Source organism: Stegostoma tigrinum, chromosome 7, assembly GCF_030684315.1.
Source record: "Stegostoma tigrinum isolate sSteTig4 chromosome 7, sSteTig4.hap1, whole genome shotgun sequence".
Classification (NCBI taxonomy): Eukaryota; Metazoa; Chordata; class Chondrichthyes; order Orectolobiformes; family Stegostomatidae; genus Stegostoma; species Stegostoma tigrinum.
The window spans coordinates 27,806,076-27,825,471 of record NC_081360.1 but is presented as its reverse complement, the minus strand read 5'-3'; the positions used below and the strand labels follow the sequence as shown (position 1 = coordinate 27,825,471).

General features: G+C 39.1%; 1 protein-coding gene and 1 pseudogene across 1 annotated transcript; both read right to left on the bottom strand.

Moving 5' to 3' along the window:
* Positions 1–2,557: 2,557 nt before the first annotated feature.
* On the bottom strand, positions 2,558–4,559 carry LOC125454125 (gamma-crystallin S-1-like). Its single transcript, XM_048534519.2, has 3 exons — positions 4,532–4,559; positions 4,205–4,447; positions 2,558–2,850 (listed from the first exon to the last, which is right to left on the bottom strand). Exons 1-3 carry the CDS (start codon positions 4,538–4,540, stop codon positions 2,575–2,577), a joined length of 528 nt encoding a protein of 175 aa, XP_048390476.1. The 5' UTR covers positions 4,541–4,559; the 3' UTR covers positions 2,558–2,574.
* Positions 4,560–13,961: 9,402 nt separating this feature from the next.
* LOC125453969 (gamma-crystallin S-1-like) lies at positions 13,962–15,776 on the bottom strand (annotated as a pseudogene).
* Between the last annotated feature and the right edge of the window lie 3,620 nt (positions 15,777–19,396).

The following is a 19,396-nucleotide window of genomic DNA, read 5'->3' as shown; positions in this document are numbered from 1 at the left end:
GCTTGGAGGAATTCTAAGATGCAATGTAAACAGAAGGATTGATGGGAAGGTTCTGAATGTGAGGAGAGCAAATCAATTAGAAAAGAAAGACAGCAGAGAATCAGAATAGGTAATAACACTGAAGAACTAACTTACATTCATTTCAATGAAAGGGGTATTACAGGTATGGCTTATGAACTCAGTATATGTTTAAGAACATGTGACTGGGATGTCAGAGCTATTACAGAAACTTGGCTGAGAGATGTACAAGACTGACAGCTCAACATTCTAGGTGTTAGATGTTAATGAAAGGGTGGAAAAAGAGGTAAGGAAGAAGGGAGTTATGGTGATTTTGATTAAGGGATATATAACTGCTATAACTAGGGAAGATATTTCTGAAAAATCATCCAGTGAATATATAACTCCTATAACTAGGCAAGAGATTTCTGAAAAATCATCCAGTGAAACTATTATGGGTAGAAATTACAAATAAGAAAGGAAAGATCACTTTGATGGGCTTGTACTGTAGGCCCCCCAATAGTAAGAGGGAAATTGAGAAACAAAAATAAAGGGAGATCTCAGGTATATGTAAGCATAGAAGGTTGTACTAATGGGGCTTTTAATTGACTGGGGCTACCATAGTGTTAAAGGTTTGGATTGTGAAGAATTTGTCAAAGGTGTTCAAGAATGTGTTCTTTATCGATGTATCGATGTTCCTACTAGAGAAGTAGCAAAACTAGACCTTCTTTTGGGCAATAAGGCAGGGCAAGTGACTAAAGTAAAAGTGGGGGAACACTTTGGTCTAACGATCATAGTTTCAAAATGGTTCTGGTAAAGGAGCAACCTTTGATAAAAGTTAAAGTTTTTAATTGGTGTAAGGCAAATTTTAATGGTATGAGACAGGAACTTTCAGAAATTGATTGGAGTAGACTGTTCTTGGTTTGCTGCAGGAATTGGTTCTGGGTCCACTTTCGGTCATCTTTCATATAAATGATTTGGATATGAATATAGAACACATGGTTGGTATGTTTGCAGAAAACACCAAAATTGGTAGCTTGGTAGACAGTGGAAAAAGTTTTCTACGATTACAAAGGGATCTTGATCAAATGGGTCAATGAGCTGAAAATGACAAATGGAATTCACTCTGGATAAATGCAAGGTATTGCGTATTGGTACAACAAACAAAGGGTAGAATTTATACAATAAATAGTACAGCTTTGGGTAGCATTGTAGAACAGAGGGACCTAGGGGGTCTGGTATTTTGTTGAAGTTCTCAGCACTTATAGACAGGTGTTTGGCATGTTTGCCTTCATTGCACAGTCTTTTGCATATAGAAGTTGGAAAGTCATGCTGAGGTTATACAAGACATTGTTGAGGCCTCTTCTGGAATACTGTGTCCAGTTCTGATCAGTTGGTTATAGGAAGGATATTGTCAAGCTGCAGAGGGTTGAGAAGAGATTTACCAGGATGTTGCCGGGTATGGAAGGCTTGAGTTATTAAGAAAGCCTGGATAGACTGGGACTTTTTTCATGGGAGTGCAGGAGGTTAAGAGGAGACCTCACAGAAGTGTATAATGTGGGGTCTATGTAGAGTTAATGGTAGTTATATTTTCCCTAGGATGGGGAAGTTCAAGACTAGGGAGCACACTTTTAAGTGAGAGGAGGAGATTTATAAAAGACATAAGGCTAATTTTTTTACACAGAAGGTGACAATTTGGAAGATGTTGCCAAAGTAGACTTGATGAATTCCTGCAGTGCTTATTATAATGGTATGCAACGCTGGTAGCAGATGGAGTGAATGTTTAAGGTGACAAATGGGATGCTAATCCACCAGGCTGCTTTGTAGTGGATGAATTAAACAGAATTTACACATTTTCTATCATTGTATTAGACCATGGACAGAATTTTGTTAAGGGGGAAATACTTTGGTAAAGTGTGAAAGCTGACACTAAATTGAAACTATATTGATAGATCATGCTCGGTAGGATTTAAAACACCAGTTTGGTGCTAAAGGATGCGAGTCATAATTTCAACTTACTTGGTTGTTTTAAACAAGACCACATTTACCAACTAAGTGCTGATTAGACATAACTTCCATGGGGAAGGATATGTGGACTCCAACCACTCAACTCCACTGAAGCTGTGGCGTGCATTCTCTCTCCCAGAGTTGGGTTTTGCAGGATGGCCGTTGAACCAAAGAAGAGAGCAGCCAAGGCCTTAGAGGTGGAGTGGAGGTCTTGTTGGAGGGAATACTGAGACTGAGGCATGCTCAGCCTGAAGTCTTCCTCTTGATCCTAGCCCAGGTGAGGGGAAAACCTAGCAAGATGCCCTTGGACAAATGCATCTTTGTTCCAGATGCCTCTTATAATGTGTCCCAAATGGTGCAGTTGCACATTATTTAATCTTTTGACGGGAGGGTCTCAGAGAATTTCTGAATAATTTCTTATTTTTAATATTACTGTCTCAAATTTGTAAAAGTTCTGTACTAATAGAGACATAAACACGCAATTCAAAGGTAAGAAATCATTTCTGATGAAAGGACATTTATTTAAGTTCCAGAACATTTTTGTGTGCCAAAATCTAGTTCAGCAAAGAATTAGAAATCTCTCATGCGCCTGAATGATCCAATAGTTGAACAGGTCGCTCCCCAGTCAGTGTATCTCCTGTATTCACCGGGTCTCAGGAAGTACTGTCGCCCTCTGTAGCTGGGATGTTCATAGAAGATCCAGTAACCGTCCATCACGTGGCAGGAGTGGATGTCATGGTAACGGAAATGATCGTAGACAGATGGACAGTCATCTGTGAATTCCATCATCTGTCCTCCAAAGTCAGGCCTCTCGTAAATCCTCATTCTGTAGGACCCTCCTCGGTACTGCAATAGAAAGAAGTGAAAGATTTTTGATGCAGCTACGTTGATTTGACATTTAGCAGTGTACGTGTTAATACTGGGAACCGAGAATCATAAGAACTGGAGTGGGCTATTTTGCCCCTCAACTCTATTCCAATATTCAAGGAGCTTGTGACTAATTATGATGTAATCCCAAATATTTGCCTTCCCTCAATTTCATTTAACAAATTTGCCTAGCCAAACTAATCATTGATCTGCCATCACTTGTCATTTTTGGAAAAGAATTACATCTACCACTCTTAGCAAGTAGGACAATGTGCTAAGTTCAGCCTGAAAGATTGATCTTTAATTTTTTCAATATGTTCCTTATAGTCCCTAACAGCAGAAATAGTCACTTGTTCCATTATAAAGCATTAAACCTCCATTGCACCCAAGGCAAACCCTTAGTTCTAGCCAGGCTAATGATAGGGCATATAAAAATCTTCATTACAAAAAACAATCCAAACTTTCCCCTTTTGAATGCAACTGCAGGAGAAGACTTGGCTTAGCGCAAGTCTCAGTGGACATGACAGACAACAAGAGACAATGGGAACTTCAGATGCTGGAGAATCCATGACAGACAAGAAGAGACAATGGGAACTGCAGATGCTGGAGAATCCATGACAGACAAGAAGATGTTCACTTATTATGTTTGTTTTTATTGTTGTAATTCCAACTTTTAAATCTACTAATGATAAATGACATTGCACTTTCATCCCTTTTTTGAACTGAGGCATATCCAAGCTGGGCTCTTTGATATCTTCACATCAACTGTGAAAGAAGTAGAAGATTACCCAGAAAGTTTGCTTTGGCACTATGTTTTCGAGTTAGTTAGTTGACAAGTCAAGTCAGCCTTAGTTTTAAGTATGTTGCTCTCTGATATATACTTTAATGCGTTCTTTCATTACTTTAGTGCCTACTTTGTTATATTTACGCGCTCTTATGTTTTTCCTTTCGCAAGTGATATGTCACCGGCAATTTGTTCAGAAATTGCCTTGATTGATCACCATCTGAGAAGACTGAGAAAAGTCCATTCATCAGCCCCCACCTTCCCCTTGCTCCTATCAGGGAATCAGCTTTTCCATTACTCTCTCATAAAAATTATAGCAGTCAATCAGGACAGTCCTGAGGAAATTACTGAGCAAGCATAGGCCTCCAATTTGCAGGCTACAATTTAAGTTCCAAATTAAAATTTCAAATAATTATCAATTAAATTGATTGCATGAAAATATGAAGTAAATAACTTTTATCCAAATAAGTAGTTAAACAGATCTTTCTAAATATAAGTCAATTGACCAGCTCATTTTTTTTCTACAAGGACAATGAACTTGTGACTCACATATGGGTAGAAGCGACATGACCTGACACAGTCATTGAATCCCATCCAGCGCTGGTAGTCAGGATAGTCTCCCCTGGTCAGAACATACTGGTATCCCATGTAATTGGGTTTCTCATACAGCACCCACCAGTCACTCTCAACACGGATGGAGTTACAGCGGCTGAAGTAAGGGGTCAGGTCGGCACAGTCACTGCTGCACTCATAGTGCCGACCCTGGAAGTTCCTGTCCTCGTAAAAGATGATCTGTGGGCAAAGGAAGCAAATGAAATATTTGTATTTTCTGATGAATCATTAATAAAATGTAAATAATATCAGAATCAACCTCACCTTTCCCATTTTGAGCTCACAGTTAATAAAGCAGTGCCTGAACGTGCTCTCACTCTGGATCCTCCATATTTATACGTTTGAGTTACCATTGCAGACACTGCCTTTGTTATGATAAACAATCTCAAGCATAGATCAGCAAAATAACCTAAAATGTGTTACAGATATTTCAGCAAAGTACCTTTATTCAGAGTGACAGATAACAATTGGCTCTTTGTGTTTTGCTTTCATGTCATTTTGATTTGTCCTGCAGGGAAAAAAAAACAAAAGTTGAGGGGCCCCTTGTTATTCTTAGAATACAATACACAAAAAAACATTTGAACTCTGCTGAATTGTCACAAGCCAGGCATTGTCCTTTTATTCATTAGTTATTTTATATATGTAAGTAGAAAAGATGTGAATACTAGCCAAACAAACAGAAGGCTGGAATAAAACAGCAAGCCAGGCAGCATCTGAAGGAAAAGAGCAGTCAATGTTTCGGGTATTACGCTTCTTCAGGACTGGCACATTGACGATCACATTGACTAAATATGACGTTAGACAACTAGTTTGGCTTTTTATTTCCAGAAAATCTGCAACCATTAGGTTATGGCTGATCATGGCCTCTTCCAATCCTTTACTATTTCCCTGTTCACTCAGCCAGCATCTCAATATGCACCCTTTGTAAACTTCCATGTGCCCTGCCTCCCACTTTATAACTTGTACCAAATCTTGTAGACTCATCATTCTTGAGTTCAATAACTTGCATTTGCTCCCAGTTTAACAAAATTCTCAATTTGTTTTAAATGATTCCATTTCCCCCATCACTGATATCCATCCTTTATTTACAACCGCTTTGCATACTGTGCAGCTACAAACCTACAATCAGGTAAATCCCCAATTACTTTCCATCATCTGAATACAATTCAACACAAATTTAATATGCAATAAACTCAGTTTTGTCACATGTAGATCCCCGGTTATCCAAGATCTCTCTGTGCACTCCCAAGTTTTGGAGTCTTGAACATGCTCAATTTTACTTGCTCCATCCATGATGAGCTGGTCTTTAGCTGCTTAGGTCAGGAACTCAGGAATTCTTTCTTTAATTGCTCCTCCTTTCCACATCTCTCTGCTCCTTCAAAAGGGTCTGTAAAAGTAATTCTTAGACCAAGACTTTGGTCATCTGTTGTGATGTCTCCTAAGTGCTTTGATGTCTAATTTTGGTTCTTAGCATTTTCAAACATGTGAGCTTAATTCTATGTTTTGATTATATAGTACATATTTCCATAACAAAATCTTATGAACCAAAGAAACTTAAGAAAAACTTCAAATGCCAGATATCTGAAAATAAAATCAAGATGATGGAAATGCTCAGAGTGTGGTAGCATCAGCAGAGGCAGAAACACCAGGATATGACAGCTCCTAACTGTTGCTCATTGAATAAATATTTTAAGAAACTTGAGAAAATATTCATTTCTCGATTCAAGCTTGATAATCAAGCATGACAGATCTATCAAGATTTACTCCTAAAGATCTCAATGAAATTCCGTAGCAGCGTTCACAATTTTTTAGTGCTGGGATCTTATATTTATGCAGCACCCATAGTGAATTATTTTTTAATTATGTAGTAATTTGGTGAATTCCATCGAAATGGTCAACACTTGGGGTTCAGTCTTTATATCTGGCAGAATTAGTTATAGCTACTAAATAATCGTAGTATTGCTGCATAGTATTTGAGTACATTGAATGTGGAACTGTCTAAATATGCTGAATTGGATGGTGGAGTATCAAAATCACACTGCCTAGAACACTATTTCAATGAAATTCAATCACAAATGGCCTTTTAGTAATTCCAATTCATTTTTAGTAATTCCAAGAATGTTCATTATACATTTACAACCTGACTGTAAAATATTCACAAATACTAATAGACCGTATATAGGTTGAGCTTAGAAGCTACTATAAGTTGAAGCATAATCAATCTGGTACACAGAAGTGTTTTGGGTATTTCCAAAAAAAATGCAGAATAAGCCACAGTTTCAGAAAAGTGAAAGTATTGATTGTTCCATATGTAAAGTGGTCTACAAATTAGAATACCCACCACCATTAGAAAAGATACCTGTGTTTGATGAGAATCTTCCAATAGAGAAGACAGCCAAGACAATCTTAGGGGAACAAGCTAATCAGACGAGAGAGAGATGGAATTTGTCTATGATAGTGGACATCTATTTGACTTTGTGCTTGATTCAGGATTAAGATTTATTGTCCAATCAGATCAGTGACCCTGTGAGTGGGTGGGATATTTGCCGATGATTGCACAATATTCAGCACCATTCATGGAGGTCAGACATCAGACAAAATTTTATGAAGAATTCTAACAAGTCTTTCACTTATGAATTCTGATTTCAAATCTCCACACTCACAACTTTCCATATGCACAACTTTCCATTAATCTGTCAAGATCATTGATGAAATTAAATATGGATTTTTCTTGAACCATGTTCATTTATTTGTTCTTAAATTGAAGCATTTATCAGAAGTTTCAAGGACATCTGATGAATGTAAAGCTTTTAAGATATATTCAAAAGTTTCTGTACTCTCTTTGATGCTTTGACTGTTGATAACATTATTCCCAAGGTATCCATTGAATGCAGTAGTGTATTCACTTACTCATTCTCAGTTTTAAGGCAGACTTTTCCGTCCCTTGGGTGTAGTGAGAAAGATGACAAGAAAGAGGCATGATTGAATGAGTTGGCTCTGGCAAGGTGGCAATATGCCCTTGCCTTCAACTCCTGAACCTCTCTTTCCATGAACTCCGCCCCACAACAAGGAAAAAAGAAAGTATTCAGCATCTTATAACTGGTTCTCCAAAGATCAGGCCTCAACCAGTGTTCTTGATTTACCAAGATAATAAAATGTGAGGCTGGATGAACACAGCAGGCCAAGCAGCATCTCAGGAGCACAAAAGCTGACGTTTCGGGCCTAGACCCTTCATCAGAGAGGGGGATGGGGAGAGGGAACTGGAATAAATAGGGAGAGAGGGGGAGGTGGACCGAAGATGGAGAGTAAAGAAGATAGGTGGAGAGAGTATAGGTGGGGAGGTAGGGAGGGGATAGGTCAGTGTGCTCCTGAGATGCTGCTTGGCCTGCTGTGTTCATCCAGCCTCACATTTTATTATCTTGGATTCTCCAGCATCTGCAGTTCCCATTATCTCTTATTCTTGATTTACCAGCAGCTTCTGGCAACTTTAGATGTTTGAGAAACTCACACTCATCTATAAACTCTTAATGATCTGACAGGAACAGAATTGGATGTTTACACTCAACAGTGGGGGGTGGCATGTTAATACCTAATATTCTCATCAAACATTTTTACTATAAATTGGGAAATTATACCTTGTAAGTTATAGGCTACAATGTAAATTCTAAGTCCAATACTTACTTATTAATCTGAGACTTTAACGTTTTGGACAACAGGACACAGTCTGGAGAGGGAACTCAAGGAAAATTCCTTAGGTTATGATGTAACTCTTATCAAAACAAGGCAATGGCTTTCCAGGCTTACTATAGTTCTTGCTTTCTGGTTTGGCTTCGTGCTTATATCAAGTTCGTTTATGATGTGGGAGTCACTGACTTGACTAGTGTTGATACGTGTAACTAGTTGGCCTTGAGAAGGTAGTGGTGAGTTACCTTCTTGATTTGCTGCAGCCCATGTGCTGTCAGTAGACCCACTAAGCTTTTGGAGGGGAGGGTTCCAAGACTTTGAACCAGTCACACTGAAGGAATGACAGTGTATTTCCAAGTCAGGATGGTGAGTGGCTTGGAGAGAAACTTGCAGATGGTAGTATTCCCTCATATCCATTGCCGTTGTCCTTCTAGATGGTAGTGTTTGTGATTTGGAAAGTGCTGTCTAACGAGTTTCTGCAGTGCATCGTATAGATTTTACACACTGTTGTGACTCAGCAATCTTACAAAACAGTACCTCGAAATCTGTGATCAGCCTAGTGAACTTTCTCTGGACTGCCTCCAATGCCTGTGTATCATTCCTGAAATAAACAATTTCACAGTTTACCAGCTATGCTGAGGTTATCTTCCCAGGACTGTTGAAGGCTGAGGGGTGACCTTCTGGAGGTTTATAAAATCATGAGGGGCATGGATAGAGTAAATGGACAAGGTCTTTCACCCAGGGTGGGGGAGTCAAAACCTAGAGGGCATAGGTTTAGGATGAGAGAGAAAAATTTAAAAGGGACTTTAAGGGGAATTTTTTTATGCTGAAGGAAGAGCGTGTATGGAATGAGCTGCCAGTGGAAGTAGTGGAGGCTGGTACAGTTACAGCATTTAAAAGACCTATGAATAGGAAGGTTTTAGAGGGATATGGGCCAAATGCTGGCAAATGGGACTAGATTTATCTAGGATATCTATTCGGCATGGACGAGTTGGATCAAAGGGTCAGTTTCTGTGTTTACATCTCTGTGACTCTGGGACTCTACTGAGTGATTTCTTTAGTTTTCGCAAAGTTTCTCTATTTTTATCCTCCATTTGCCTTTGAAATAAGGCTGATATTCCATTTGCCTTTTCTATTACCTGTTGAAATTGAACACAAGCCTGTTGTATTATGTAACAGGACTCACAAATTCCTCTGTGCTGTAGATTTCTGCAGTCTTTCTCCATTTAAATAATATAATTTAATAGTATAATTTAAATAATATTCAGCTTCTCTATCCACACACACACACACACGCACACACACACAGATACATATAAATCTTCGGGGTGAATTTGCATTTGCAAATTTGTATTTGCAGACACATTCTATTTTGTTCAGAAAGCACACAATTCGTAGACACAGTCAGTCAATGGGGCATTTTATAAATTCTACTTTGGAAATAAAACCGGTCTGGCTCCGAGTTAAAACACAGATAGATTCTAAACAAGGCCTCATACACCCAAATTGCAATTTCTGACCAGAGATATTACCTCTTGCATTCAGATGTAAAACCTTTAGTTATCTCAGGGCAGTGACTTGAAAGAAATTCTGGGATTTGCATTTTAATCAATTGAAACCTGCATCTCCTTCCTAACTGGTTAAAGATTTGACGTGAGGGAGTCAGCCAGCCATTTTAGGTTTATTTGATGCATTTTGCATCAGTTGTATGAACCTTTGATCTTCTACTTATAAATTCTACATCTTGATACCTCTCTCACTACATCTGATGAAGGAGTAATGCTCAGAAAGCTAGTGTTTTCAAATAACCCTGTTGGGCTATAAACTGGTGTGGTGTGATTTATGACCCTGCATGCCAAAGTATATAGAACATAGAACACAGTACAGGCCCATCAGCCCATGATGTTGTGCCAAATTTTTACCCTAAGCCTAAGGTCTATCTAACCTCCACCCCTACCTATATTATCATCCATATGCCTATCTAATTGCCGCTTTAATGCCCCTAATGAGGCTGACTCCACTATCCTCTCCAGCAATGCATTCCACGCCCCTACCACGCTTTGAGTAAAGAACCTACCTCTGATGTGTCCCCTATATCTACCTCCACTCACAATAAAACTATGCCTCCTCGTAATAACTACCTCTACCCTAGGAAAAAAAGTCTCTGGCTGTCCACTCTGTCTATACCTCTGATCATTTTGTACACCTCTATCAAGTCACCACTCATTTTTCATCTAACATTTTCTCACACTACCTTCTGTCTGCCAAGTTTTTTGCCACTTGTTTAACCTGTCTATGTCCCTCCAAATTCTGTTTATGTCATCCTCACCACATGCCTCCCCAACTATTTTTATGTCACAACCTTCACTAATCATGAACCAGCAAATTCCTTGTTAGTCCTGCATTGCTTAGTGTTTGATTTTGAAGCAACATTATAGCTTAAGAACTGAAACTGTAGAGTTTTGGTTTGCAATCAGTTATTTGCTGATTTTTAAGTTGTTTGTATCATCCCCAGAGATAATGGGAACTGCAGATGCTGGAGAATCCAAGATATCCAATCATCCCCAGATGCCTGGTTCAGGACAATGGATCTATTTAGGGAATGTGAAATGAAGAAGGCAGTAGGCAGGTGTTTATGGACAAAAGAATCTCTGCGTTTATTTAAAATTCAAATGCAGGTGTAATACAACAAAAATACGTAAATGTAATAATCAAGATTATGCAATAATGCAGGACTTTATCAGGCATTTTAAATACTTGGGAATTTTTCCTCGATTCTCTAACTTCTCCACGAAGTCCAGTCATGTATTCTCTGAGGTCACTCTCTGTCCTAGAATCCACTAGAAAGTATTAAAGTTTTTCCAGTTCAATGAGATGATTTCACTTATCACTGTAATGGCATTTTCTATCTATATCATTTCCGGATTTCTTTAACTCAGCTGTTCTTTAACTTTGTATATTTGCATTCACGGTTGTAACACCTCACTGGGGTGAAGCACTGAAAATGAAGCCCTGCTATTCCTCGAGTTTTTTTAAAAGATTTAAAGATTTTTTTAAAAAACACAAAATTCCCAATTTGCCTAATATCTAGACCCAGACTAATAGAAAGCACAGACCAGGTTGTTGTATTGAGCAATAATTACTATTTAGTACAAGTAATTATACGTAACTACAGGTACAGGGATCTAAACCATCAATATGTGAATATACTAACTATAACTCTAATTCCCTTATAAATTTCTCCTTAGACATATGCACGGGCACAGAGACTTAGACAGGGAAAAAGAAAACTACATGGACAGAGTGAAACTGGCAAAACCATTCAGTAATCTTTGTTCAGAAGATGTGTTGAGTTGGTCTTTGCTGATCACCTTGCTGATCACCCCTCACCTTGCCATTTCTCAATGCTTCTACTGTTTTACAAGAGATGCAGGACTGCTGATTTGCTTACAAATGGTCCCCAACTTATCAATTAAAAGTCATAGCTCATAACAAATGCTGAAAGAATAGTTAACTGGTTTTCTTCAGGGTTAAAGTGGGTTTTGAGTACAGGCACCAGACAGACAACCCCTGAGCTGGTGAAGATATTCTTTCCTGTATCTTGTTCTGAGATCAAAATGTTAATTAGTGATCCTCAAGGACTCAACTCCATTCTATCTTGGAATAAAATAGATAGCTTAAAGTGTAACCATTTATGAAGTCTGATACCCCTAATGCCTTCCTGTGATTTGAAGACTAACATCTATCTGTAATCAGCACAGCTGGTGTAATCACTATGAATAACTTTCACTTTTTGCCAAGAAAAAAAGCTTTGGCCCTGATAATTTTTAAAAGGCAAACTAACCAGACTCGTCATTAGGCAGAATTCAGAACAGATAACATGACTCCACTGATTCATCCATTTTATCCTAACCTGAAGAGACAGTCCCGAAACATGATAATCCTCCAAGATTTAGATGATGACAACACAGTCATCTCCTTGTCACTTTACTTCATAATGTGTTCCTTCAATGATTCACATTCTCCAAGAAGCTTCACTGCCTCTGTCCCATTTCCTTGAGCTTATCAGACAAAATGCATCTCATGCCCTGCCTCATACATAAGCCTTAATTCTAGTTCCTGAAAATGTATGACTATTCGGTATTGCTTTCTATCATATAATTGATAACATTCTTCATGGTTTCTTCTCCATTGTTATTTCTCCATTTCCTTCAATTTTTGTCTCTATCACTCCTGTGTTCAAGTAAACATCATAGGGGGATGCACAACGGGTGAAGACTATATGTTGCAAGTTCCTGATTTTCTCAAACGTGAGGAAAATCCAGACATCTTCAAGAAGATAAACCAAAGAACTGTGGATGCTGGATATCTGCAACAACAACAGAAATTGCTCCAAAAACTGAGCAGTTCTGGCTGTTTCTGTGAGGCAAAAGCAGAGCTAATGTTTCAGGTCCAGGCGATCTTCATTAGAGCTGATGCACAACCATTAAAGAGTCATTACATTTGCCATCTCCCTCAAATATTGCCAGACTCTGCTGAGTTTTGCCAGCAAGTTCTGCGCTTGAATGAAAGTCTTGATGTCCATGCCCAATTATATGTGTGTCATCAGTTATGCAGATAACTTCTTCCAAATGCTTCACCGGTCACCTGAGGGCAGCCAAGTCTCATTAGAAATGATTACCTTTAAAACCAGAGAATCAACCCAGTGACCCTTTAAATGTGACATTGTTAATACAGTTGAAAAATATTTAATTTTTATGCAGCTCAACTCAAGTATTAGTATACATAGTGCATTTTTCTGATTCCTACTTCTGCCAAACTATCCTCTGACCACATTGGAATTGACTTTATTGGGCCACTACCAGGCAGATTTGTTGGCCACCTACTCATTTTGCAATGATTTATTTAGTGGGTCAAGGGCATCCCAACACACAGTAATGTAGTTTTAACTGAAGTACACATCATATTGTGCAAACTAACCTGTCAGTTGAGAACATCACTAATGGTGGAAGATGATGACAAATCAAAGGTCACAGAGAAAAGTTTGTTGTTATTTATTCATTCTGAGGTTCTGTGCATCGGTAGCAAGTTCAGCGTTTATTGTCTATTCCTAATTGTCCTACAGAAATTGGTGGTGAATCACCTTGAAACACTGCATCCAATCTGATGTAGGTACATCCACAGTGCTGTAAGAAGAGAGTTTCAGGTTTTAACTCAGTGAGGGTGAAGGAACAGCAATACTGCTCCAAGTTAGGATGGTGTGTGAACTTGAAGTTGACAACATTCATATGCGTTGTCGCTGTTGGCTGCACCTTGGAAAGTACCAGCGAAGGAGCTTTGGCAAGATGTTGCAGTGCTTCTTTCATGTTGTACAAATCACTGTCCTTGGTGCAGGCCCTGTAGGAAGTCAAAATTGAAGGTGCTGGATGTGGAAGGTGCCAATCAAGTGGGCCACTTTGACATGCCTGGAATGAACAAGATTCCACCAGAGCTACTGGTGTGGGAGGCCCAGAACAGGAAGAATGTTCTGTGCATAGGAAAGACGCTGCCTTAGCCTCTTCAAATTCTCTTCTGAAACTGCTGCCATTTTGCCTTGTGTGAACTTTTGTATTTCATGTACAGTTCTGGGGAACAAAATGTCCAAAGTAAGTGCTCCCTTTCTGCTCCTGACTCCTATAAGGTGTCAAATAAAGTGGAATACCACAACACTTAATCTTTTTAGGTGCAGCGTTCATAGATTTTCTAGAATAAAATTCCTAGTGCCCTGGAAAGTCTGAAAGCAATGTAAAGCAATGCATAATTTTCATAAAACACAATGGGGAGAATACCTTGTTGGTATGCATTTTCAAATTTATTTGAAAAGTTTTCTCTCCATAATTATTGTGCTGCTAATGCCATAAAAGATGGCTGGTCTAAAGATATAAAATCCAATAAAGGATATTAGTTATGCTAATTGTACATTCATTATGTTAGGAATATGTTAATTTAACAAAATCTAGTTTTGAACAAGTTAAAAATCCCTCATTCGCCTGAAAGATCCAACAGTTGAGCTGTCGCCTCCCCAGTCAGTGTATCTCCTGTATTCACCAGGTCTCATGAAGTACTGCCACCCTCTATAGCTGGGATGTTCATAGAAGATCCAGTAACCATCCATCACATGGCAGGAGTGGATGTCATGGTAAGGAAATGATTGTAGACAGATTGACAGTCATTCATGAATTCCATCATCTGTCCTCCAAAGTCAGGCCTCTCGTAAATCCTTGGTACTGCAATAGAAATAAGATGATATCAGTGAGGAAACTACAGATCCATGTATGGTACCTTTAGAAAAAGAGAAATGTCGTGTAAGAAGGAATACAATGAGGCCAATTAATGACACCATCAATGAGGGCAAAGTTGATTTAATTTTTTAAATTGATTCAATAGTTGGATTATGTTTGACATTTCTTTACCAATAAATAGTTCCTATTTAATTAGTGCATATAATGAGCGAAGTGTCTGTAAGCGTGCATGAGGCTGATATTAGACTGGAGTTTATTAATAACAGTAAAAGTCTAAATGTACTTCTGGTTCCTATTGTGAGGAATCTGTTTCTCCAAGTGAGGGCAGCTTTATATTTCCTGTAACGTTTCAATTATTCGCAGTAAATGATTGGGCTGTGTGCAAATATATCTCTCAACATACAGTATGGAACTAGCCCATCTGTAATAACATGCTTACTTTCTACACTGTCATTGCAGCAATTTGACTTTTACTGGCTGTCTAATTAATGACAATAACCATTTCTCTTCACATCCCAGATGTTCATCAATGTTGCAACAGAATCATGTCAGATGTCACCTAGAAACTACACTGTGTTTGCACAACGATTGACTGAAGGAATAACCCATTTTACTTTTCTGGAAGGTCAAAATTACAAGGACAGATAATGACTTTGGACAGTGACAGATACATGTGTTAGTGGATCAGTAAATGAGTTAGGCTGGTTCGTGGCTCAGTGGTTAGCATCGCTGTTTCACAGCACCAAGGACCTGGGTTCAATTTCACCTTGGACAACTGTCTGTATGGTGTTTACACATTCTCCCTCTGTCTGTGTGGTGGCCACGTACTCCGGTTTCCACCCAGTGTACGAAAGATGTTCAGGCTGGGTGGTTTGGCCATGCCAAATTGTCTGTAGTGTCCTAAGATGTGTCAGTTAGGTAGATTAGACATGGGAAATGCAAGGTTACAGGGTAGGATTGCAGGGATGGGTGATTTTGAGTGGGATTCTCTTTGGAGAGTTGGTGTGGATTTGTTGTGCTGAATGGCCGGTTTCCACACTGTAGATTCTGTGATGATGCTTGGATGTTTTGTCAGGCAGACACTTCACCACTTTTCCAAGGTATACTGGCAAAAGTTAAAGTCAGCACTGTGGAAACAAACAATAATTCTACAGACTTGATGTACACAAACATGAATGTTGAGCACACAGGTCATTTTCAATTTCAGTTGGGCTAGAAAACAAGAACTATCAGAAATCACTTACATATGGGTAACAGCAATGTGACCTGAAACAATCATTGCAATAGTTTATGTATGGGTAGGTACAACATGACCTGATGTTGTCATTGAATCCCATCCAAAGCTGGTAGTCAGGATATTCTCCCCTGGTCAGAACATACTGGTATCCCATGTAATTGGGTTTCTCATACAGCACCCACCAGTCACTGTCAACACGGATGGAGTTACAGCGGCTGAAGTAAGGGGACAGGTCGGCACAGTGACTGCTGCACCCATAGTGCCAACCCCGGAAGTTCCTGTCCTCGTAAAATATTATCCGTTTGATTTGTTAAAAGATGTGTTTGCCAATTAATAATTTCAAAAGCTAGACAATCTTTAATGATGAATACATGGACAGAATACATTTATCCTTGCCTTTTTCATTTTGAGTTTAGTGTTAGATTGATCGCTGAATGATTCACTGTTTCACACAGCTTGGTATTTATGTGTTGAGCATCTCCCTGGATTGTGCTTTCATCATTGTAATGAATTCAATGATTTCAGATCAACACAAACGCAGCAAAACACACATCGTATATGGCCTCACTGTAAGCAAAGCTAGTTGAGGCACTGAATTATCATTATGTGATGAAGACAATAATATATGAAATTCCATCGTTTTTCCAATACTGCACTTGCATTGAAATTTTCAAATGGTTGCTGTTATGCATGCAAGTAGGTATGTTTCCAGTAGTTTAGCATTCTGTTTGAAACTGACTCCATTATGTTCAAGATGCAAATAGACATTTCCAGAATCATTGGCTTTATTCCCAATGCTCTACCTCGTGAATTGCTCTATAATTAATTATACATTTACACCTCCAGATTGTGCTGCAAAACCATTAAAGTTTATCAGCGTAAACATCTATTTAATGTGGTTACTACTGCAACATTGCATGGTCGTGCTTATTAAGACAGTCTGCAGCTAATATTTGGTTTCATATTTTAATCATTGTCTTTCACTTGCAGACTACCTTGCATTTCATTCTAAATTTCAGGTTAGCTAATGTCACACAGAAAAGTCAACGTATGATTTTGGCGGAAAAGAAGGCAATGTGACCCCTAGAGCCTCCTCAAAATATCTACCCTGAGGAACACATGTGTGGGTATTGTGGGACTGGAAAAATTATTCTCAAATTGCTACAACAATTGTCCATTGTGCTAGATATGATTCTAACCAGTGGAAATTTTTCTTTCTGAATCCAGTTTTGGTCAGAATCATTGAAACAACACTCAATCAAATGCTGCCTTAATGTCAAGGACAGTCAGTCTCAACTCAGCTCGGGAGTTCAGCCCATTTGTCCACGTTCAGACAAAGAGTGTAATGAGATCAGGAGATGATTGGCTCTGAAAGAATCCAAACTGAGGATTAGTAACAGGTTATTGCTAATCAAGTGCTGCTTGATAGCACTGACAATGACAAGTTTCATCAATTGTTTGGTAATTAAGACTGTAATGATAAGGCTATAATTTTCCAAACTGGATTTGTCCTGCTTTTCGTGGACATACCTGGGTAATTCTCCACATTGGCAGGTAGAAGCCAATGTTATAAATTGACTTGTTTCAAGACTGACATCTGTGATACTGGAGACCTCTAGAGAAAGCCAAGAAAGATCATCCACCTGGCGTATCTGGTTGAAGGTGGCTGCAAATGCCTTTCACTCTGATGTGTTGGGCTGAACCATAGTTGAAGATGTGGTTAGCTATGGAATCTCCCCGTTCTGTTTGCTATTTAGTTATCCACTATCATTCACAATGGGATCTGACTGGATTGCAAAGGTTGGGTCTGATCCATTGATTGTGTAATCATTTGGCCCTGTGTATCAACTGCTGTTAATGTTATTTGGCATGCAAGTAGTCCTATGTTGTAGCTTCACCAGGAGGCTATCTCATTTTTAAGAATACTTGGTGCTGCCCCGAGCATCCCTCTCACATGCTTCATTGAACCAGAGTTAGTCCCCGATGCTGGTAATAATGGTTGAATTATAGAAATGCAAGCCCATGAGGTAACAGATTGAGTTTGAATGAAATTCTGCTGGTGCCGATGGTTCACAGCTCTTCATGCGTGCACAGTTAGGAGTTGCTTGATCTGTTCAAAATGGACTCCATTAGGCATAGTGATAGAGCCATAAAACATAACAGAGATTATGTTTGATGTAAAGATGGGACTCTGTCTTGCACCCATGTCTTTTAGGAATCCACTAGCTTGATCGACAGTGTTGCTACCAAACCAGTTTTGGAGATGCACCTTGAAATTCTCCACCCAGAGTACGTTCTGTAAATTTTCCACCCTCAGTACATTTTCCAGTTGCTGTTCAATATGAAGGAGTACTAGTTCATCAGCCAAGGTGGGATGATAGGAGATCAACAGCAGAAGATTTTCTTCCCATTTTTGATCTGAAACCACAAGACTTCATGAGGGCTAAAATCAATGTTGAGGACTTCCAGAGTGACGTTCTTCGGAGTGTATGCCACCACCTCTGCTGGATTCATCCTGGTGTTGGGGCAAGTCATATCCAGGGATGGTGATGATGGGTCTGGAACATTGTTTGTAAACTATGATTCAGAGGCATGACTATGTCAGGTCATTGCTTGAGTAGTGTGTGAGACAGCCCTTCCAATTTTGACACTAGCCCCCTGATGTTAGTAAGGAGGAACTCTGCAGGGTAGACAGGGCCAGAGTTTTCCATGATTGTCTCCACGGCCTTGATCAGTGCTGGGTAATTTAACCAGTTCCTTTACTTTTCTGAAACATTGTAGCAGTTCGATAAAAACTGAGTGTCTTGTTAGGCATCACATGAAGGCTACAGTAGGGGACAATGTCAAATATCCTTCCCTGGAGGACGTTAATGTTTGAGATAGGTTTTTACAACAATCAATAATGGTTTCATGTTTACCGTTAGACCTTTAATTCCAGCATTACTGGGCCACAGAACACCAGGCAGTTTTGATTGTTATCTCAACATCTTGGTTAAACTTACTGAATAGACACAGGACATCCTTGTACATAACAACATGTTTTATTTTGAGTGATAATTTTCAGGTGTGGAATATTATCAGTGAGTCATATTTTGCAGGGAACGTTTTCATTGAGTTACAAATCATGGAACTCAAACAGAATTGCACATTTCCCATCCCAGTAGCAGAAGAATGATTTATTTTAGCAAAATGCAAAAAAAAAACTTGGATGGATACTGTACGAACAAGACATATAAATTTGAAGGTCTGAATTTTGCACACAATTTGGTCCTAAATTGCCAATTGCAAAATGGTAGCTTCCCTGAAGGTGCTAATTAGGATACCTGCAGGTTTACCACTCAAGTGCTGATTGGACAAGTCTTCATAGAATTGCATATTTGGGCTCCAGTTCCACAGCCTTATGTATATCAGCACTTCACAGGTTAATTGAGGCACCAAAAAAGATAGTATGCAAGTTCACAGTATTAACAGTGGAGGTTCTGGTGGAGAATACACAGGGGAGGAAGAATGACCTGCATGAATTGGGAGGAAAGACAGGACCTCAGCTTTCCTTACAGTCTCTCCCTGCAGCAACTGAAGCTGCTCTGCCTTGAGTCTTCCTGTCAATCATAGACCAGTTGGGGGAAAACTGACTATGAGATATGTCCTTTCCCCTGGTGACCTCTGTAAGTGCCCGTTATGGTCTAGCAGCACAGCGCATAATCTCTTTAGGCAGCAATCTCAGAGAATGTTAGAATTTGGCAATGTACCCCAGAAGGTTGGATGTACAAACCAAATTTTGCGAATGCTCAGCATGTATTTTTCATAAAATATAGCATGGTTCATCAAATCTGCAAAGCTGCCTGAATCAAAAACAATTTCAAAATAAAAATATGATAGCTGGTCTGCTTCCTTAATTTCAACATTATGGCTACACTTTATGTCTCC

Excerpts from the sequence above, each read along its gene's own strand:
- LOC125454125 (XM_048534519.2), bottom strand. Across the intron at positions 2,851-4,204 it reads CATGTCGCTTCTACCCATAT|TACCGAGGAGGGTCCTACAG; the intron begins GTGAGTCACAAG and ends TTTCTATTGCAG.